Source organism: Rhyacophila brunnea, unplaced genomic scaffold (assembly GCF_057557595.1).
Source record: "Rhyacophila brunnea isolate RB1 unplaced genomic scaffold, BYU_Rbru_1.0 scaffold_6, whole genome shotgun sequence".
NCBI lineage: Eukaryota > Metazoa > Arthropoda > Insecta > Trichoptera > Rhyacophilidae > Rhyacophila > Rhyacophila brunnea.
The window spans coordinates 41,616,588-41,633,784 of NW_028233276.1; the positions used below are offsets into that span (position 1 = coordinate 41,616,588).

General features: G+C 34.3%; 1 protein-coding gene across 4 annotated transcripts; it reads right to left on the reverse strand.

Annotated features, from left to right (window-relative positions):
* Nucleotides 1–2,377: 2,377 nt before the first annotated feature.
* LOC147065693 (uncharacterized) lies at nt 2,378–14,457 on the reverse strand. Of its 4 annotated transcripts, none has more exons than XM_085956890.1 (7): nt 14,283–14,457; nt 13,790–13,905; nt 11,944–12,264; nt 10,023–10,505; nt 7,284–7,457; nt 5,734–5,847; nt 2,378–4,065 (listed from the first exon to the last, which is right to left on the reverse strand). In XM_085956890.1, the coding sequence occupies exons 2-7, from the start codon at nt 13,850–13,852 to the stop codon at nt 2,650–2,652; spliced, it is 2,571 nt and encodes an 856-aa protein (XP_085813016.1). In that variant the 5' UTR covers nt 13,853–13,905; nt 14,283–14,457; the 3' UTR covers nt 2,378–2,649. The 4 variants fall into 4 exon arrangements, with proteins under 4 accessions (XP_085813016.1, XP_085813014.1, XP_085813015.1 ...); XM_085956888.1 differs by having other exon boundaries at nt 11,938–12,264; XM_085956889.1 differs by lacking the exon at nt 14,283–14,457 and having other exon boundaries at nt 13,790–13,961.
* Nucleotides 14,458–17,197: the final 2,740 nt, after the last annotated feature.

The window sequence follows — 17,197 nt, forward strand, 5'->3', positions numbered from 1 at the left end:
ACAATCTACAGAGAACAGTTAAAAGCCGGTCAACTTTATACGCTACACGCCAGCGTGTGGGCCTACTGCGTCGGCGCAGTAGAGCGTAGTAGCAACCTCCCGGTAAAAAAACTAACTACGTTCTGTCAAAATAGTCGCTGACTTGTGGCTTCTCAGCGAATGGAAAGTTTTGTGTCATCATCACAATCGCAGTAGCTGAATCGCCCGCTTTTAAATTCGTCAACAAACAGCTCGTAAAGTAGCTCAATGTAATTGACGCTTAAGAAAGCAAAGGATATAAAAAGATAGTAAGACACGTAAAAAGACAACCATTAATAAGTTCTCTACCCTATTTGACATTGTAACTGAATGAATTTTATGTATTTAAAGATGGTATGTACCTATACCATCATAAATCGTCAAGTGTTCGAATTTAGAACTAAGCTCATCCCAGTATAAAAACTATTGAAAAATGTCAAATATTAGCATGTGGCGCCCTCACTCAGCAGACAACTTCTACTGGTCTGTAGTATGTAATGTTTTATTTTTCGGGAATTCCGCATTTCGGCTTTCAAGTTTTTGGCCATTCACAATTTTCCAACCCAAACCCTCGTGACAGATCCAGATGTTCATGGACAGTCATTTACGTGTATAGTCATTACTGTGTATAGCTCAATAAGACCGTTAAGTCGATTGGGTGAATGAAAATAAAAATCAATTTCAATTCAGATCTCAAAGAATTTTTATTGAAAATGAAAAAATATTCAATGAACAATATGTATTATACTTAGGAAACAATCACATGTGAAAACGAAAATCATTAATAATTACATGAAAAGTTGGTATTTTTAAATCCAAAAAATATTTCTTATTAATTTATATTATCATTTTATACGCTCTATTTAATTTAGCACTACATAGGTCTACTTATAGCACTAGAAAGTAGAAAAAATGTGAAAAACATTGTCTAAGTATACATTTTCAAAAATTAGAAAAGTTCAATGCAATACGTACTGCTTTAATGGTAATAATCAAAAGAGTCATTCATTGATTACAATAATTATTAATAAATATTATCGAATATAAATAGATATGTTTTACGTTCGAAAATAAATAAGATAAGTAAAATATTCTTACATTATACGTTATTAACTCACGAATGAAATATAATAATACTTTAAATAATAACAAAAATAAATTGACTGTTTTTATCCTCACATGGATACAGAAATGCAGCAAAGGAAAGACAAAAAAATACAAAATTTTATAAAAACGCTAGAATACATTTCAGACACGGGAAATGAAAAAAACATTAATGAGTCCACTTAATAAAATAGTAGTAAAAGTCCAAACTATCTTTTCCATGTTATATTTTTAGAAAAACCTTCATTACAATCTATCTATAATGACACGTATTATGTTTATACCCTTATTTATGTGGTGTTCAGGTAAAATTATGTGCGTTGACATGACAACACATTTTAATATTATTCAACTTCTTCGAATTGTTAATGTTACTTTTAGATACAATTGTGTACACAAATACAACCATATAAAACAAGCCGGCTCTCACATCTAAACTCGCCTCGTCTGCCGCACAGCCGTAAATCAAACCTTCTAGGAACGTCGCTTCGATGTTGCATATGAAGACCGCTTACATCTAACCACGCTAACTAGCATGAAACCTCTCGAAACGAATATTTGGATGCGGCGACCCGGTATACAAATTACCAATTAATAGGTGTGCTAATGCGTTCTGGTGTCTTCGACTCGCACCCCGAGATGCATGCGATTTGTTGATAGCAGCACTAGATATTGTTTTCAAATTAAAAAGTCGCAGTCGAAAAATCTGCGGAGCTGCATTTGGCCACGTATGTTCTATGAATAATGATGACGTCAGATCAACGTATTTGATACGTTGCAGACGAGACGAGTTTTGATGTGTGAGCCAGTTTAGAAACCCACATGAAAAAGACCTCAGAAATATAATACCTATCTATTACAAAAATATTGTACCGAATGGTCCATGAACTAACAGTCACCGAAAGCTGGCCGGTGTGCTCTAGCAAAGTAAAAGACTGTGTTCGAATCCCACTCAGTCCACATTCTTAAATATTGTGTATTCATTAAATAACAAATAGTTTCATGAAATTCTTCATTTATATATATCAGAATAAATGATATCAGTGACAAAAATATTATGGTCAATCATAACGGAAAGGTATGTTGGAAATTTAGTCTCAATCTTATAATAGAAACTCGTTTTGATACTAATTCTTGGAATGTATGTTTTCAAAACATACATTCCCAACAAACAACATGTTGGACTTGTGCCATTATTTTATCTCACATGTGTTACATATTTGGAATAGATAAATGCTATTCTGTTCTTTTTTTTCTAATACACTTTCAAGTACACTATATTTCAAACAAAAACACTAGTTCTGCGAAAATTTAAACATTTTCAAAACAAATATTCAAAACCTTTCATCTGCAGCAACCGGACGAAAGCACAACACGGTTAAATTAAATAAACATTACTGTCCTTAACGAAGAATCGCAGCAATAACACAAGAACTCGAGAATGACGAAACCTCAATAACGAACGTGTTTCACACTGTTGAGTCCGATCGCAATAAAAACAAGCAAAAAACCGATAAGAAATATTCCTCAGAGAGCTGGCAAAGCATTGTTCTTGGAGTTCACAGATGGAGTTGCAACTTTAGGAACTTCAGTGACGACGGGAGCCGTACAAGCGGTTGAATCTGGGGAAGTATCTCCATTGCTGACAGGGCTTACGGGACAATTCTTAGGGCTACCTTTGCCTTTATTTTTCTTTGGACTAGCATTTGCCACTGGATTCTTGGCAGATTTTGGCGATGAACTCATGGGCGTTTCTATCGGATCATCAGTTTTAAGTTCTTCAGCGACTACAGTGGGGGCAGAATTAGCCACCTCGGCTATAGTCGGGATGGAATTAACTACCTCAACAGTAGAAGCTGGAATAGATTGCGCTATTTCAACAGAAACAGGAGATGCTTTTTCTAATAATTCTGGTGCAGAAACTTCTTTATCTGTTTCTTTCTTTCCTTTTTTCTTTATAACAGGAGGCTTTTGTAGTTTCTCAGAAACTACAGGTGATTTAAGTAATTCTTCCGCACCAGCAGAAAGTTTCTTCATATCATCCTCGGAAGCAGTGAGATTTTTATCCAACTTTTCCGAAACTGCAGATGCAATATTTGCTAACATTTCTGGAACAGCATTCGATAATGCCTTTCCTGATAATTCTACACTAGCAGAAGAAGGTAATTTTTCTACAACGTTTGACACAACTGGAGGCAGCGATGTTTCCAATTCTTTCAGGACATTGGGAGATGATTTACCTAACATTTGCGAAAAAGTGGGCATGGTTTGTTTATCAGATATGACTGAACTAGCGGATGGCACAACTGTTGCTAATAACTCTGCAAGAGCTGCGTTGACCTCAGGTAAAGAAACGGTTCCTATGTCTTCAGGCGTTGACAAGCTTCCCACCGGAATCCTAGCACTTGAAACATCAATTTCTTCAAGACTCGGAATAATTGGACAAGAAATATTTTCCAGGTCTTCTGTAATAGCCGGTGAAGAGATATTCTTTAATACTTCCACTAGTGCTGGCGATGAAATACTTTCCAGCAACTTAGCACTAATAATATCCGACGACATATCGTCTGTTCCTAGTTCAGAAATATCATCGGGGACACGTGGAAGATCATTGCTTATCTCTGGGGGCATAAAATTTGGCACTTCATTCATGACATCCGCTGCGATTTCAGGTGTAGTGATATCGGAGACAGGTAAGTTTTCTTCCTGAGATTCTTTCACACTGTCCTTAGATTCGTTTTGCTTGTTTTTCTTTCCTTTTCCTTTTTTGGATTTATTCTTTGGGTGTGCTGGGGCAGCATTTTCAGCCGCAGCCGATTCTATAGCCAGTTTAGCAGATTCTTCAGATTTTGCAGCACTATTAGCGGTGATCACATTCAATTGCCCTTGTAGCTGCGCCAAACTTAATTTTAACTGAGCGCAATTAGCTGCCATTGCATCAACCTAGAATATAATAAAACAAAAATCAATGAATAAACAGTTCAATAATGGTTAAATCACATACTAATATACTGATGGAAAACTAATAACTACCAGTGCCGAATGTGAATAGTGTGTGTAGATAAATCGAATATTCTGAATCACATTGCAATAAATTCTCTGAGGATAGCATTTTTGTACTTATCTCAAATTATATCCAACTGAAACAGCCAATTCATAATCTCTTTTTTTTTTCATTGCCTCTACAATCTTATTTTCCAAGGTTACTTGACAGGTTTACGAGAAATAAATGTTAACCACTAGCTCAATGTTCTGGGTCACAATATATTGAAAATTAACATACAAATTTTCCAGACCCAGGATTCGAACCCGAGACATGACTTCACAAGTAGACACATTACCACTCGCCCATTGTGGGCGCAATCAATTTGAAAAAATATATCAGTTTTAACTGAATAATTGAACCAAACACATAATTCTCAGATATAAAAAATTTATCATAATATGACGTGAATATGTTTCAAAAATGTAAATCTTAATAGTTGTATTATTTTCATTTGCATAATCTATATCATTTCAAAAACTTTGTGACCTTAGCTTCTCAACCTTGTTGGGTCAGTTCATAAATAAGATTCAAAATATTGAAGAAACCCTTCTTTTGCTGATAAAAAATTGTACCATTAAAGTGCCATTTTTTTGTGTAACGTCAAATCCCTCGTCTACACAGTTTGAATGAAAATTAATAGACTGGGGGTCCTTTTTTGCTTTACTTTCAAATGTTTAGGCTCTATCTCTATACAAGAAGGTAGGTTTCTTCAACATCTTTGGATTCAACATTTTTATAAATACTACTTTTGGTTTATAATCAAAGCTGCAATTTCTAGTATTAAATAAAAAAAATAATCTAATAAATAACGTATTAAAATAAAGCAAATTCTCATCTGCATACAAGCAGTTTGTGTATCTGCAGGTGGCCTTCAACTTTCGCACCTAATTGGTTCCTGAAAATGTAATGTGTTCGGAAGTAGAGATGTAAAAAAAACATCAAAAAATGTAGGTACTTTAAAATATTTATTTATCTATGGGTATATTAAAGTTAACCAGGCATATTAGCAATCAGGTGTTTTCTTTATAAACTTGTCAAAAGATAGTTGAAACCACCCTTTTACGTATTTGAGAAGGTGACGGAGAGCGCTTTTCACATTTTTTGCATTATCAACAAAAATCTTAATTTTAAGAAATGTAGGAAATAGCGAATTGTGCGAAAGTAGGATGTTCGAAAACAACGGGCAACAGACAAGTCAACGGTCGCCTGTATATTGTGCAGTTTTCAATATTCAGACAATTTAGTCCAATTAGACAGCCATTGTGAATCTAAAAGGTGGCATGTGCATGTTTTGCATAGATGATCGGCCAGACGAGTAGCTGTGCATGCATCGGTCAATTGGTGATTGACCCAGCCACCGGTACAGCGAGTCACACGTATTTGATACACTAAACGCTGTGTGAATGTCCTATACAAGTATTGTGAAAAATGTAGTCCACAACATGTAGCAACCGCTTAGGACTTATCTTCAAGCTGGTTAAAATGAACTCGGATAATTGTCTAAGAGTATATTGTTACCAACATTAGTACTATGAGGATCATTAATTATTATTTAAAAGTCGTACTCTGTCTACAGTATCGGTTGGTACTGGAATTTCTGGTTCCTCGGGTAACTGGGGCAGAGGTGGTCTTTCAATGTTGTTGTCCTGAAGAGTTTTTAGTAATGTCGTACGATCAGCCTGAAATGACAAAATTAATTTTAATTCAAAATTAGGAATTAAACATTTAAAAAAGAAGGATCAAAGCACTAATTCTATAATAATGGTCTTTAATCAAGAAACATGAAAGTTCTCATACATAAAATATTGTTAACTCCATTATTCTGGTACGGTTCTGAGACGTGGACATTAAATGTCAGCGATTTCCAGTAGCTGCACATGTTTGAGTAGAATTTTGAGAAAAGTCTTGGGCACTATCTGCGAGGACGGCATCGGGTGAAGTCACTACAATCATGAGCTCAATGAGCTCTTCGATGAGTCTGATGTTGTCAACTTGTCGTGATATTATCTATTGCGGTGTTTCCCATTTGGTTGTACTGGTCACTCTTAACATTGAGCCGAGAAATATTTTTTTATGATTTGACTGCCCGAAAAGAGCCCGGTTGACCGGTTCTATGCCTTCAGCGAGTTTTCTCGACAAACCGCACATACAAATTTCGATAGTTATCTCATCCGACTTTAAACCCAAATTACTAGCCACTTTCGATTGATTTGAAAAAATTAAACACACAGTGACATCTGTTTGAATAATTATAAAATACCAAGCAAGGAAGAATTATAAAAATTATCAGTATTACAGCGATTTTAGTAAAAGCTTCGATCTACATTCAATGTGTGTCGTTATTGCAGGGTTATCACACTATTTAGAATAAACGGAGGATTCCCCTTTCAATAGTTGGAACATTTTTCGTCATGGTGTATCTAATATTACTTGAAATATTTCACAGGATATTGTGACTTATTATAGTCTATTTCTTTCCTGTGCGTTTTTAAATCATTACCTGTGAAAACAAAATTGCGTAGGTATTTAATAATTGACAACATTATTGCGGAAATTTTTCTGTGCATTTATTTGAGGACACATCATGTATTCATTCGGTAAATCTTTAAAATATGCGTTCAATATATTTCCAGAAGTACTATAAGGTTTTATTTTTGCTAAAAATCTGCGGCCTGTCAGATACTGCCATTGTTATATTGTCAGGTATAGAAAAGGTTAAATAACTAAACAAAATTAATATGATGTATCTATAAGGCTATAATACTTCAGCTGAGACATGGTCTAAAAAGATCGTGACTACGCGACGCACAGATTGTGCAAACGACGTGTGAGGAACAAAACATAATTTGTCATAAAAATTCAACATGCGTCCATTTAATGTTATGTTTATTGTTATATTAGTAATAATAATATATTCATTGACATGTTTTCTTTTTCGAGTACATGTGTGACGTTTTTTAGTCATCTTTACACGATTTAAGAATAAATATTCCTCCGACGCCATCACAAAACAAATTGACGTGCTCACATCTCGACTACCTCTCTCGAGTGCAAAATTTCATTCCACATATTGTTGAAAATTATTTGTATGATGTATGCTCTTAATCAAACTAACCTGCATAGTTCTGCACAATTTCTGTAACTGACGCAATTGCCTGCCTTGAACAGCCGTTCTAGCATCCCTCTGTTGTTTTTCAGCCGCCATGTCCAAAAGCGCAGCATGAGATTTCTCCCAACGCTGCTTCCAAACTGTTGTCTCCTTTTCTAGCTTCAAAATCTTCTTTTGCATCTGTAATTAAGTTAGTAATGCTAAAATAATGAATTAAATATTTTACTGTTTGTCACCGTGAGATCATTTCAAATTCATAATTAAATCAACTTGAAAATTTAGCACTGAATAACTCACAGAACATCCTAAGAGTCACGGAAAAAAGTGTTACAATAGTCAAACCGCTCAACCACAGATATGCACAGAAGTTCACTTCTTCCAGCATACATGAAGTAGACAGAGCTATTTAACGTGGAGATTGTTTACATATGCTTAAAGTTTGTTTTGAACAATGGAATATTTTTTTTTAACCCTTTAACAGCCACTGACGAGTGGTTCTCGTCATGGGCGTCTACTTTCGTGCGCCCGTGACGAGCGAAACTCGTCGCGCCGTTTTTGAGCCTAATATGAGTCATATATTTATTTTTTCAATTTTAATACGTGTATTGACATCTATGGGCAAGCTCTGCAGGCAGAAATGTTTGAAAAGTCAAATACATCGCGAGAATAAAGGGGATTCCCGAGAGGCCCGTTCAGGGTTACCGATTTCTTCCCATGTACTGAGAAATTTTTGACTCATTAGTTCGCACCGCTATCGCGTAATAATTGGTCGTCGGTATGATAGTCTGATTTGCGTTCTAATTGAAAGAATTTGCATTTTTTCTTATTGAAATTTAATTTGTGTTGAGTTACGAAGTGTTGTGAGTATTTATATTTATATTTCGCGTATGATTTGCGTATACAAGTGTTATATTTACGAGTTTACTTATTGAATTGAAACATTTTCGATGTTTTCAGATTGAAAATTTTATTAGTGTCGAGTGACTAAGTACTGTGACTATTTTTATTTATATTTTGCATTCAATTTGGACAAACAAAAGTGTTATATTTACGAGTTTAGTTTACCAATTTTTCCAATTCAAAATGGATGAATATTGTGAAGATGGTGAAATTGACAATCTTTTAGAAACGATTGAATCTGAAGACGATAGTGATGATTCCGAAGTTGATGAAGTTGACGATACTTTGGAAGTTGAAGAAAATGAACCAACTACATCCGAAGCTACTGAAAGGCCGACATTTGAGTGGAAATCGGATTTATTTGACCCGCGCGCATTTTCATTCGATGATACTGAATCGGGATGCAAAGCAGATAGTTTAGCTTCGGATGCAATTGAAATGGATTATTTCAAGTGTTTTATCCACATTTCCTTTATTGAAATGATAGTGCGAGAGACAAATAAACAATTTAAATTTGCTACAAAAAATATCACAGTTCTAAGTGATCGTTTACGACGATGGGTAGACTGCACAACCGATGATATATACACATTTTTGGGAGTGTGCATGCTCATGTCACGTAATTCTCGCAACAAAATTACTGAACACTGGTCTATCAAAAGACCGTTGTTTTCACCGTATTATTCCGAATCAATGTCCAGAAATCTATGCGACAAAAATTCCTATTTCAAAACCCGAGTCGATCGTGGACTACAACAAAAACATGGGCGCTGTAGACCAAAGTGACATGATGCTTTCATCCGTAAACTCATCACGAAAAACCCTGAAATGGTACAAAAAACTTTTTTTCCATCTATTAGATTTATCATTACTGAATGCGCATATATTGTACCAACAAAAAACTGGTAAAAAACAGCCCTTAGGTGACTTTCAGTTGAACGTTATTGATCAACTGATTCAAAAACACAAGACACAGCCAAAGACAAATTTGAAGCGGAAGGTGCCGCTACCCACTAGGCTTACGGAGAGGCATTTTCTGGGTAAAATACCACCCACGGACAAAAAAAATAGTGCTACCAAAAGGTGTTACGTATGTTATAATACAAAAAACAATAAGAAACGTAGGGAAACGCGGTTTGTGTGCAAGCAATGTGACATTGCACTATGCTTTGAACCGTGTTTCGAAATTTAGCATACGGAAGAAAATTTTTAAAGATGTTTATGTGGACAGTGAAAATAATACTGATATTGCAAAAAAAAATGTGTATTTGTAAAATTTATAAATTTTTTTTTGAATTTTTTAAAAATATTTTTGAACTATTTCTTGTAAATTCGCAGTGTTGTGATAACCCTAACCTTGGTGCAAATTTTCCGACATTTTCGTGAAATTATGAATGAAAAACCCTTTGGACGAACTTCAAATGATGTCTCATAATATGTAAGTGCTAGATATAAAATTTTCCACTGATAATTTTTTTTTTTATATATTATTTAATTCTTGGGCCCTGGAGATTATACCTAGTATTATCAGCTGGGCTGCTAAAAGGTTAAATAAAGGGTTTCTTTTGTCAATGACTACTAAATGTGGCCACAAGGACTCATTATAGATTGTTTACATATGCTAAAAGTTTGTTTTGAACAATGGAATATTTTTTTTTTAAATAAAGGGTTTCTTTTGTCAATGACTACTAAATGCCTTCTAATTTGTGATTATTTATTAAATTCGTCATAACTATTTTTTATTATAATATAAATATTCACATTATTTCCATAATACGTTCAATTATAATAAAATGGTTTCACAAAATATGCATCACATGCCTCAATGACTGGATAGATAAGTACCTTTTCCATTTTTCCCCTGAATCCTCCAAAGACTTCATTGCTCTTAGTCAAGGCATTCTGGAATTCATCATACTTGTTACTATACGCCGACACCTGGCATTTGAGCACCACTTCTGTGGCTCTCATTTCAGTAATGAGCGCCTGCATGCGAGTCACGTTCTCAAGTAGCTGACTCTTCTCTGCGATATGTCTCTCCCTCTCGGCTTGGGCTTCCAAATTGGCTTTGTTCAATTTGGCTTCATGCAATTGACTCTCCAACTCCATCTGTTGGGACATTTTGTCAACCTGCTGTTCCTGAAGTTCATACTGCTCCATGACACTCTTGAACTTCTTTGTAATATCGAGATTGTCATCCCGCAGTTTTGTGCTTTTGTCATTGTTCTGCTGCATGAGGGCGGTGATTTCTGTGAGCGTTGTTTGGAACTTTGCCTGAGTCTTATTGCGCCTTTCTTCTTCTTCACGGATTTTAAGAAGCGACTCATCCTGTAAGAAAGAATGATATTGGATATTATTTCATATGCATATTGTAATTAGTTTATATTTTTGATGAATAAATACACACTAAAATTTTAATCAAAAAATTCGAATTCATCAAAACAACAAATTTAGTATTAGCGACATGAGTTTAGACTGTTTTTGTTAGTACAGTAGAACGTCGATATAACGGACTAATGCGGGTGAGGGGTGTCCATTAAAGCCGAAAGTCTGTTATATAAAAACACAAACAAAATCCTGTTTATTCGTCTTCGGATGATATAGCTAGACACACCCGTTGTGTTAATGGATGTCGACACATTTGCTTTCGGTAATCCTGCTTTGAAAAAAGAATATAGTTTTGTTTTCTAATACCTTCTAATAAAGTATGGTCTTAATACTTATAATCAACTCTCTAAAATTACGTGTAATATAGTTGAATATCGTTATCTGACGAATAGTCAATAAATGTTATTATCATTCGTTGAGATGCGATTTTATCACTGATAACTTTGTTTTTGGGAGTGTTGTTTCATCTTCCTCGGTATCTTCACTTACATCCTCATTTTCTAAGATCATAACTTCGTCTGATATTTCACTTTCAGTCATGATGTGATACCTAGGGTCACCTTCATCTACTTCTAACCATTATAAACTTATGGAATGGAGTAATAAACGTATCCATTCACTTATGGAATTTAATATCAAATAAACAAATTAAACTGCTGTGCAGCTGTGTGAATTAGTGACCAGCGGTGCAAACATCAGTTCTACATTGAGTCTACGATCAGGACGGTATATGACTCAAATTCGAGTGCGAGAGGTATGACGTGTATCATCCACAAAACATTGTTTATAAGTGGTTACAGTTGGATTTAAAAATTAACAGGATGTATTTAACAATTTCCACATTTGACCAGATATTTTGTTTGTTATATCCGAAGTCCATTATAACGATGTCCATTATTTCGAGGTTCTGCTGTATATAAATATAAAATATCATATAAACACCATACATAGATATATACATAAATTTTGATGATACAAAAAGATGAAATCCAGGTCTCTAAAATTAATCTTTAAAGAAAGGATAAAGTTTTATTAATTCAAATTAAAGTTCAATTTTTATCCAGTACCATCAATCAAACCACTCTACTAATGGCTGCTGTAGCGAACTGTAAAATGGCCACTATTGTATAGGTACAGGTGGAACGTTATGGACGCTAAACCAGGAGGTTTTGGAGTTGAGGATTTTGAGAGAGGCTGTATAGACGTATCCTTAAAATTCCTTGGACTGACCGGGTGACAAAATTAATGTTGACATCCTCAAATGAACAGAAAAGGACCAATAAATTCTGCATAACATCAAATCCAAAAACTACAGTATTCCCCAACATGTTATCCAATGGGATGGTACGAGGAGAAAAAAATAAAAAATTACCTTAACTGCTTTGTTTTGTTTTTGTAGTTCCCGGCACAAATTTTCTAATTTAGCTTTCAGTAAGACAGTCTTATTGTACTCTAGTTGTAGTTGCTCTTTCTCTCTTTGGTTCATGACATACTTCTTCTCCCACTGCTTTCCGTTTACTTGTAATTTCCTATTTTCATCAACGATTTCGGTGTATTTCTTGCACATGGCGGCTAATTTTTCTTCAGGTGAATGAAGACTGTTCAGAGCTTTCATGACATACTCCACCGACTTATCGTCAACTTTCCTGAGCTCCTTGGAAGACTTCTTTGTCGGAAGTACATCATTGTGAGGTTTAACCTAAAAAAATATTTTTATTAAAGTAAAGTAGTTTGGCGGCTTTGAAAAAAAGCAATTTCATCGGGCAAAACATTTTAAATTGTGACGATTGACTGAGATAAGTACACTTATCTTTATTGAATAATAGAATGTAATAAAAAGTGTTCTGCAATTAAATATTCTGGCATGGAATCGTAATGGCGACCTTTATTGAAAGTCAAGATCAGATATAAAATAATTACTTTTCCATACATATAATATATTAAGTACATTTTTAATAATAATAAAAGTAACAGCTTCAGTTTAAAATACAAAATAAATAAATTCAGTTTTCACAGATAAAAAAAGTTAGATTTTTTTTGATCCGAGTAGGGCTTGGCACAACTTTCTCAGTTACCAGATGACGTAACTAAACTACCACCATAAGAAAGACTGTTCAAATCCCATTTCGTCCACATTTTTTTCTGGATTATCTCTATGTATGTTTGTAAAGCATTTCTAAATTACCTATGTAAGTATTTTCAATATAGAATGCTGGATTAAGCTGTTTTAATAATATTTCTTTGTTTCTAAATATCATGTTGTGAACGTCTTAAATTAATAATTTGTAATGTTCACTATATTATGTAAAAAAATAAATAAAATTTGCACATCAAATTTAAATATTGAAATTTGATACTGAAACTTCAATATCAGTACTTTCTAATGAAGCAACTGCATGGAAAACCAACATTGCTTCCAAATGTTGTAATGATCATATTCGTTCCTTCATTTGCTGCCGTTTAAATTTTGCCCGTCCTAAGCAACACATGATCTGCCTGCCCTCACGGGATGTCACTGGTTAAAACCCAACAATATAATGGGTTCCAGTTCCGATTCGAGGTTTTCAAAATTATGAAATAAGGATCCTGATAGCAAAATAATTGTATTGTTCTCGGAGTTCCAGCGTTCAGTTCTGGTTACGTTAACAGCTCTGATTTGAGCTGAGACCCATGGGACAAAAGGCTGGTCCAGTCATAAATCTATGAGAAGATTTATATTGAAGTAAACACGTCTAAAGCATTGGGATTACCCAAGAGTATGACGCTATTTATTTGAGAAAAGTATTGATTATTCACTTACATACATAATGTAATTCGAATTCCCATTAATTAAAAAAAGGACAATTATTGAAATAAATTATAAGTACTTACTTACTGGAATATTAAATGTTATACATATTTTTTACGATATGGAGTACTATATATTACAGAAATTAATTTTCATTTCAAATAAGCAATAAAGAACATAACAACACTATGTGGACTCTCATTACTTAGGTACCTGCATAAAATTACACAGTAAAATCATTCGAATAACTTATGAATAGGTACATACATATTGTTTATCATGATTTAACGTAAACATTAAATGATAATAAAAGACACAATTTTAGGTAAATAATGTGGTTCGTTGAACCAACGATAATAAACGCATAATCCTTACACAACATCACACAATAGGTTATGCCGGTATTATAACATTATTACATTATTGAATTACTTACATGGGTTTCCTTTGGAGGTTCTGAAGATTCCTCAGCATTGCCTTTATTGACTTTGCCGTCCATCTCTAACTTTAGCTGCTTCCCAAGTTCTATATTCACCAATTACTTGGACGACTCTGCCAAATAAAATAACAATAAATTTAACGTTCGTCAAACACAAAATCGTTCTGTCAAAAGTCAACTAAAATGCCGCTGTCAAAATTGACACTAGCGCCAACAACGAATTTTACCAACAACATATCGGTAAAGTAGATTCCTACATTACCAATTAATACTAAAATGGGTTGACTAAAATTTTCTTATTAGCCAAAAAGATTTTCCGAAATTTATCAGAACAAACGTTATACACGAGATCTTAATAATACTATAAAACACTGACTCTCGCTTTGGTCACCTGTTGAGATGAATCCACACGTGGTTTCTTCAGTAATTAATACGCAATAAACTGCAATCAAAATAAAGATTCAAGTGAAGAATATTCCCAGTAACTTACGAACAATGTTGGTGAACCGGATATCAAAGTCACAGATTTTTTCCTATAAACAGCTGTATTCCGCTTTCCGCACTATTTGATAATTTATATTTACAACTTTAAGCTATATTTTTATGTATTGGCAGAAAAAAATCAACTACAAGGCACTCGCATCCACGCGACATAGGTATAGTGTGAACTTATTTTTAGATGCAATATACAAATTTAGATTGCTCCATTTCTGAACAGCGCTCTCTGAGTTTTAAACTTGCAAACTTTAGGATTCAGATTCCAAATTTAAATTCCGTGATTTTTCAAGGTGCATCTAGGTATTTTCGACGCTTGTTTTTATTCAAGGAATGATCAATAATATTATATTTCGGGCCACTCTGTACCAGGTACGGCGATGATTTTCATGTTAAAAAGCTTTGCTTGCAGAGGGAGCTTTTTGAGAAAGCTTTAAAATATGCATACTGTAATAACATGACGGAACGCCGGGATTTGTAACAGCGTGGCGAACCGAAAACAAATTTGAATATTTTGAATTGATTTAAAAAAAAAAATGAGTGATGTCTTTTTGAATTTTAAACATTAATTAAGTACATGCATACATTGTGCAATCAAATATTAACTCGAACCCGAACAATGTAGCTAATGAAACAATAACAATTAATGTTGAATGTTCGAACAAACACACAGTGGTCAGTGACGTCTCTAGCCGAAGTACCGCACTTAAGCCGCGTTGACACGATCCGAGTACACTCGGACCGAGCGCACTCGTACGAGACATTTTCATAGGTACTAATATTATGTACTTCTATACGAGCTAGCTCGGAAGAGTAGAACACGGTCCGAGTGTACTCGGATTATACTCGGATCGTGTCACCGCGACTTTAGGCAGACTTAGAAAGCCGTCCCCTTTCATTGTTAATTTCAAAATCTACTAAGGATTATAGCATTTCTGCGAAATCTACTTTCAAATATCTGTGATTTTAGGTACAGGAAGAAATGCGAAACTGACAAGTTTGGAGGCTCCCTTGTGATTTTTTAAAACTAAGATATATGTACTCTCTAACGAAGCGACCGCATCGTCTACAACTGTTTTCAAAAGTTCTAATGATCGTATTTGCTTCTTTATTAGCGCCCTTTCTAATTTTCCGCCTTAAGCAACGCATGGCCTGCCTACCCCACGAGACGTCACTCACACAATACGTACCAAATAAAAATTCAACCATTGTACCTATCGATACCACAGTTCAATAGGGAAACAACTCAAAAAACCTTGTTCCAAGATATTGCCCATAATTAAGATTTTTTTTGCAGAAATTCTCATTTTTATTTTAAAGCCTTGATTTTGAGGAAATGTATGTTTTTTTTATTTTTAGTTTAGTGGAATTCAGCAATGCACAATGAAATTTTACAATTTAATAGGGAATTAACCTAGCAGTATATAACTGAATTAATGATTAATCTCAGAAATGGTTTTTCGATTTTATGACATACTGATGAAATTTTTGACTCTTTTTACTGAATTGTAAAGAGAAGGCCATTCTACATCGAATGTCATCATTAACTAAAAACTTTGAACTTTTGAGTTGTTTCCTTATTGAAATGGGGTATCTCACTTGTTGCTCATCAGTCATCACTATTGTGAAATACCAAAACTCAGTTCGATATAATCAAAAATTTCTTTTAATATAACTATGAAGTATTCAAAAATATCGCAGATACATCCAAGAGAACTTATTTAACCTATATTATAGTGATAAAAATTATCATATAATTATATACCTAATAATAAGTACCATGTAAGTGTCCTGCGAATGCCCATTTAATAACAGTTATTTTCTAATTGTCAGATTATCTTTGAATACTACTTACTTTTTAACATCTATGAAAATTTTGGTTATTTTCTGGAAATTCCGCCTGAAAAAGATTAAATACGCGTGTCTGCGTATTACATTATAAATATAATTACCAAAATAGTTGGGTCCCTACATACTCGTACTTACCGACCATAGAACAAAACGTACAAATCGGTCAGTATAATAAGAACCCATCGGCAGTACAAGGATATATGAATGGTCAGTATCGGTTTCAGGGTTTGTCAGTCAAGTAGCGTAAAATATTGTGAGTGCGGAGTACCTACATAAGTAACGAGTACTTTCAGTAGCGGCCGATGACATGAAGACTTTATAATTAAACGATAATATCAATATTTACTATTTTGTTTGATAACTTTACCAAGCATTTTAACTAATATTATAATAATAATTAAGAGTCCCCTTCATATTGAGACATTTCCCGTTTCATCTTAACATGGATTTCAAACAAACTTGCATCAATACTAGTAAGTACCTACCGATCTCTTTCTTATCATGTCATCCTCTAACGGAGGTCAGTTATCATCAGGGCCATATTTGCTTTATCTGCTACCCGGAACAGTTCAGTGGAGCTGCAGTCGTACGCATCACGGAATGAGGCATCCTCTGCTAATTTTACCATTGATCTTTCCTTGGATAACAAGTTGGAGAATGCTGTACTTTAATTCTCGTATGATGTGGTCAAGATACTATAGTTTTCCGCTTTTGATACTACGTAGGACTTTTCGGTCGTTTCCCATTCATTAGAGCAGTGCTCCGCAACCGGTGTGCCGTGAGACGATGCTAGGTGTGCCGCGGTACATTTTTCAAAAAAAAAACAAATAATTTTAAGACAAGGATCTCTACAAATGTACCAAAGGACCTACCAGACCACCATTGAAAACAAACAATTAATTTTGTATCCGTTTCAAAAACATTTAACTTTGCTGCAAAAGAAATTTCATCATTACTTTGATACAATCAATACGACTGGATTCGAAACCCTTTTACAAATAATATATTTTTCGAATATAGAAAATTCTATAGAAGTGCTTTCACTATAAATTCGAGAGG

Coding starts and splice junctions, on each gene's coding strand:
- LOC147065693 (XM_085956888.1), bottom strand. CDS start 13,852: ATGGACGGCAAAGTCAATAAAGGCAATGCTGAGGAATCTTCAGAACCT. Junction 12,265..13,789: donor AACCTCCAAAGGAAACCCAT/GTAAGTAATTCA, acceptor ATATTTTTTTAG/GTTAAACCTCACAATGATGT. Junction 4,066..5,733: donor CAACCGATACTGTAGACAGA/GTACGACTTTTA, acceptor ATTATATTCTAG/GTTGATGCAATGGCAGCTAA.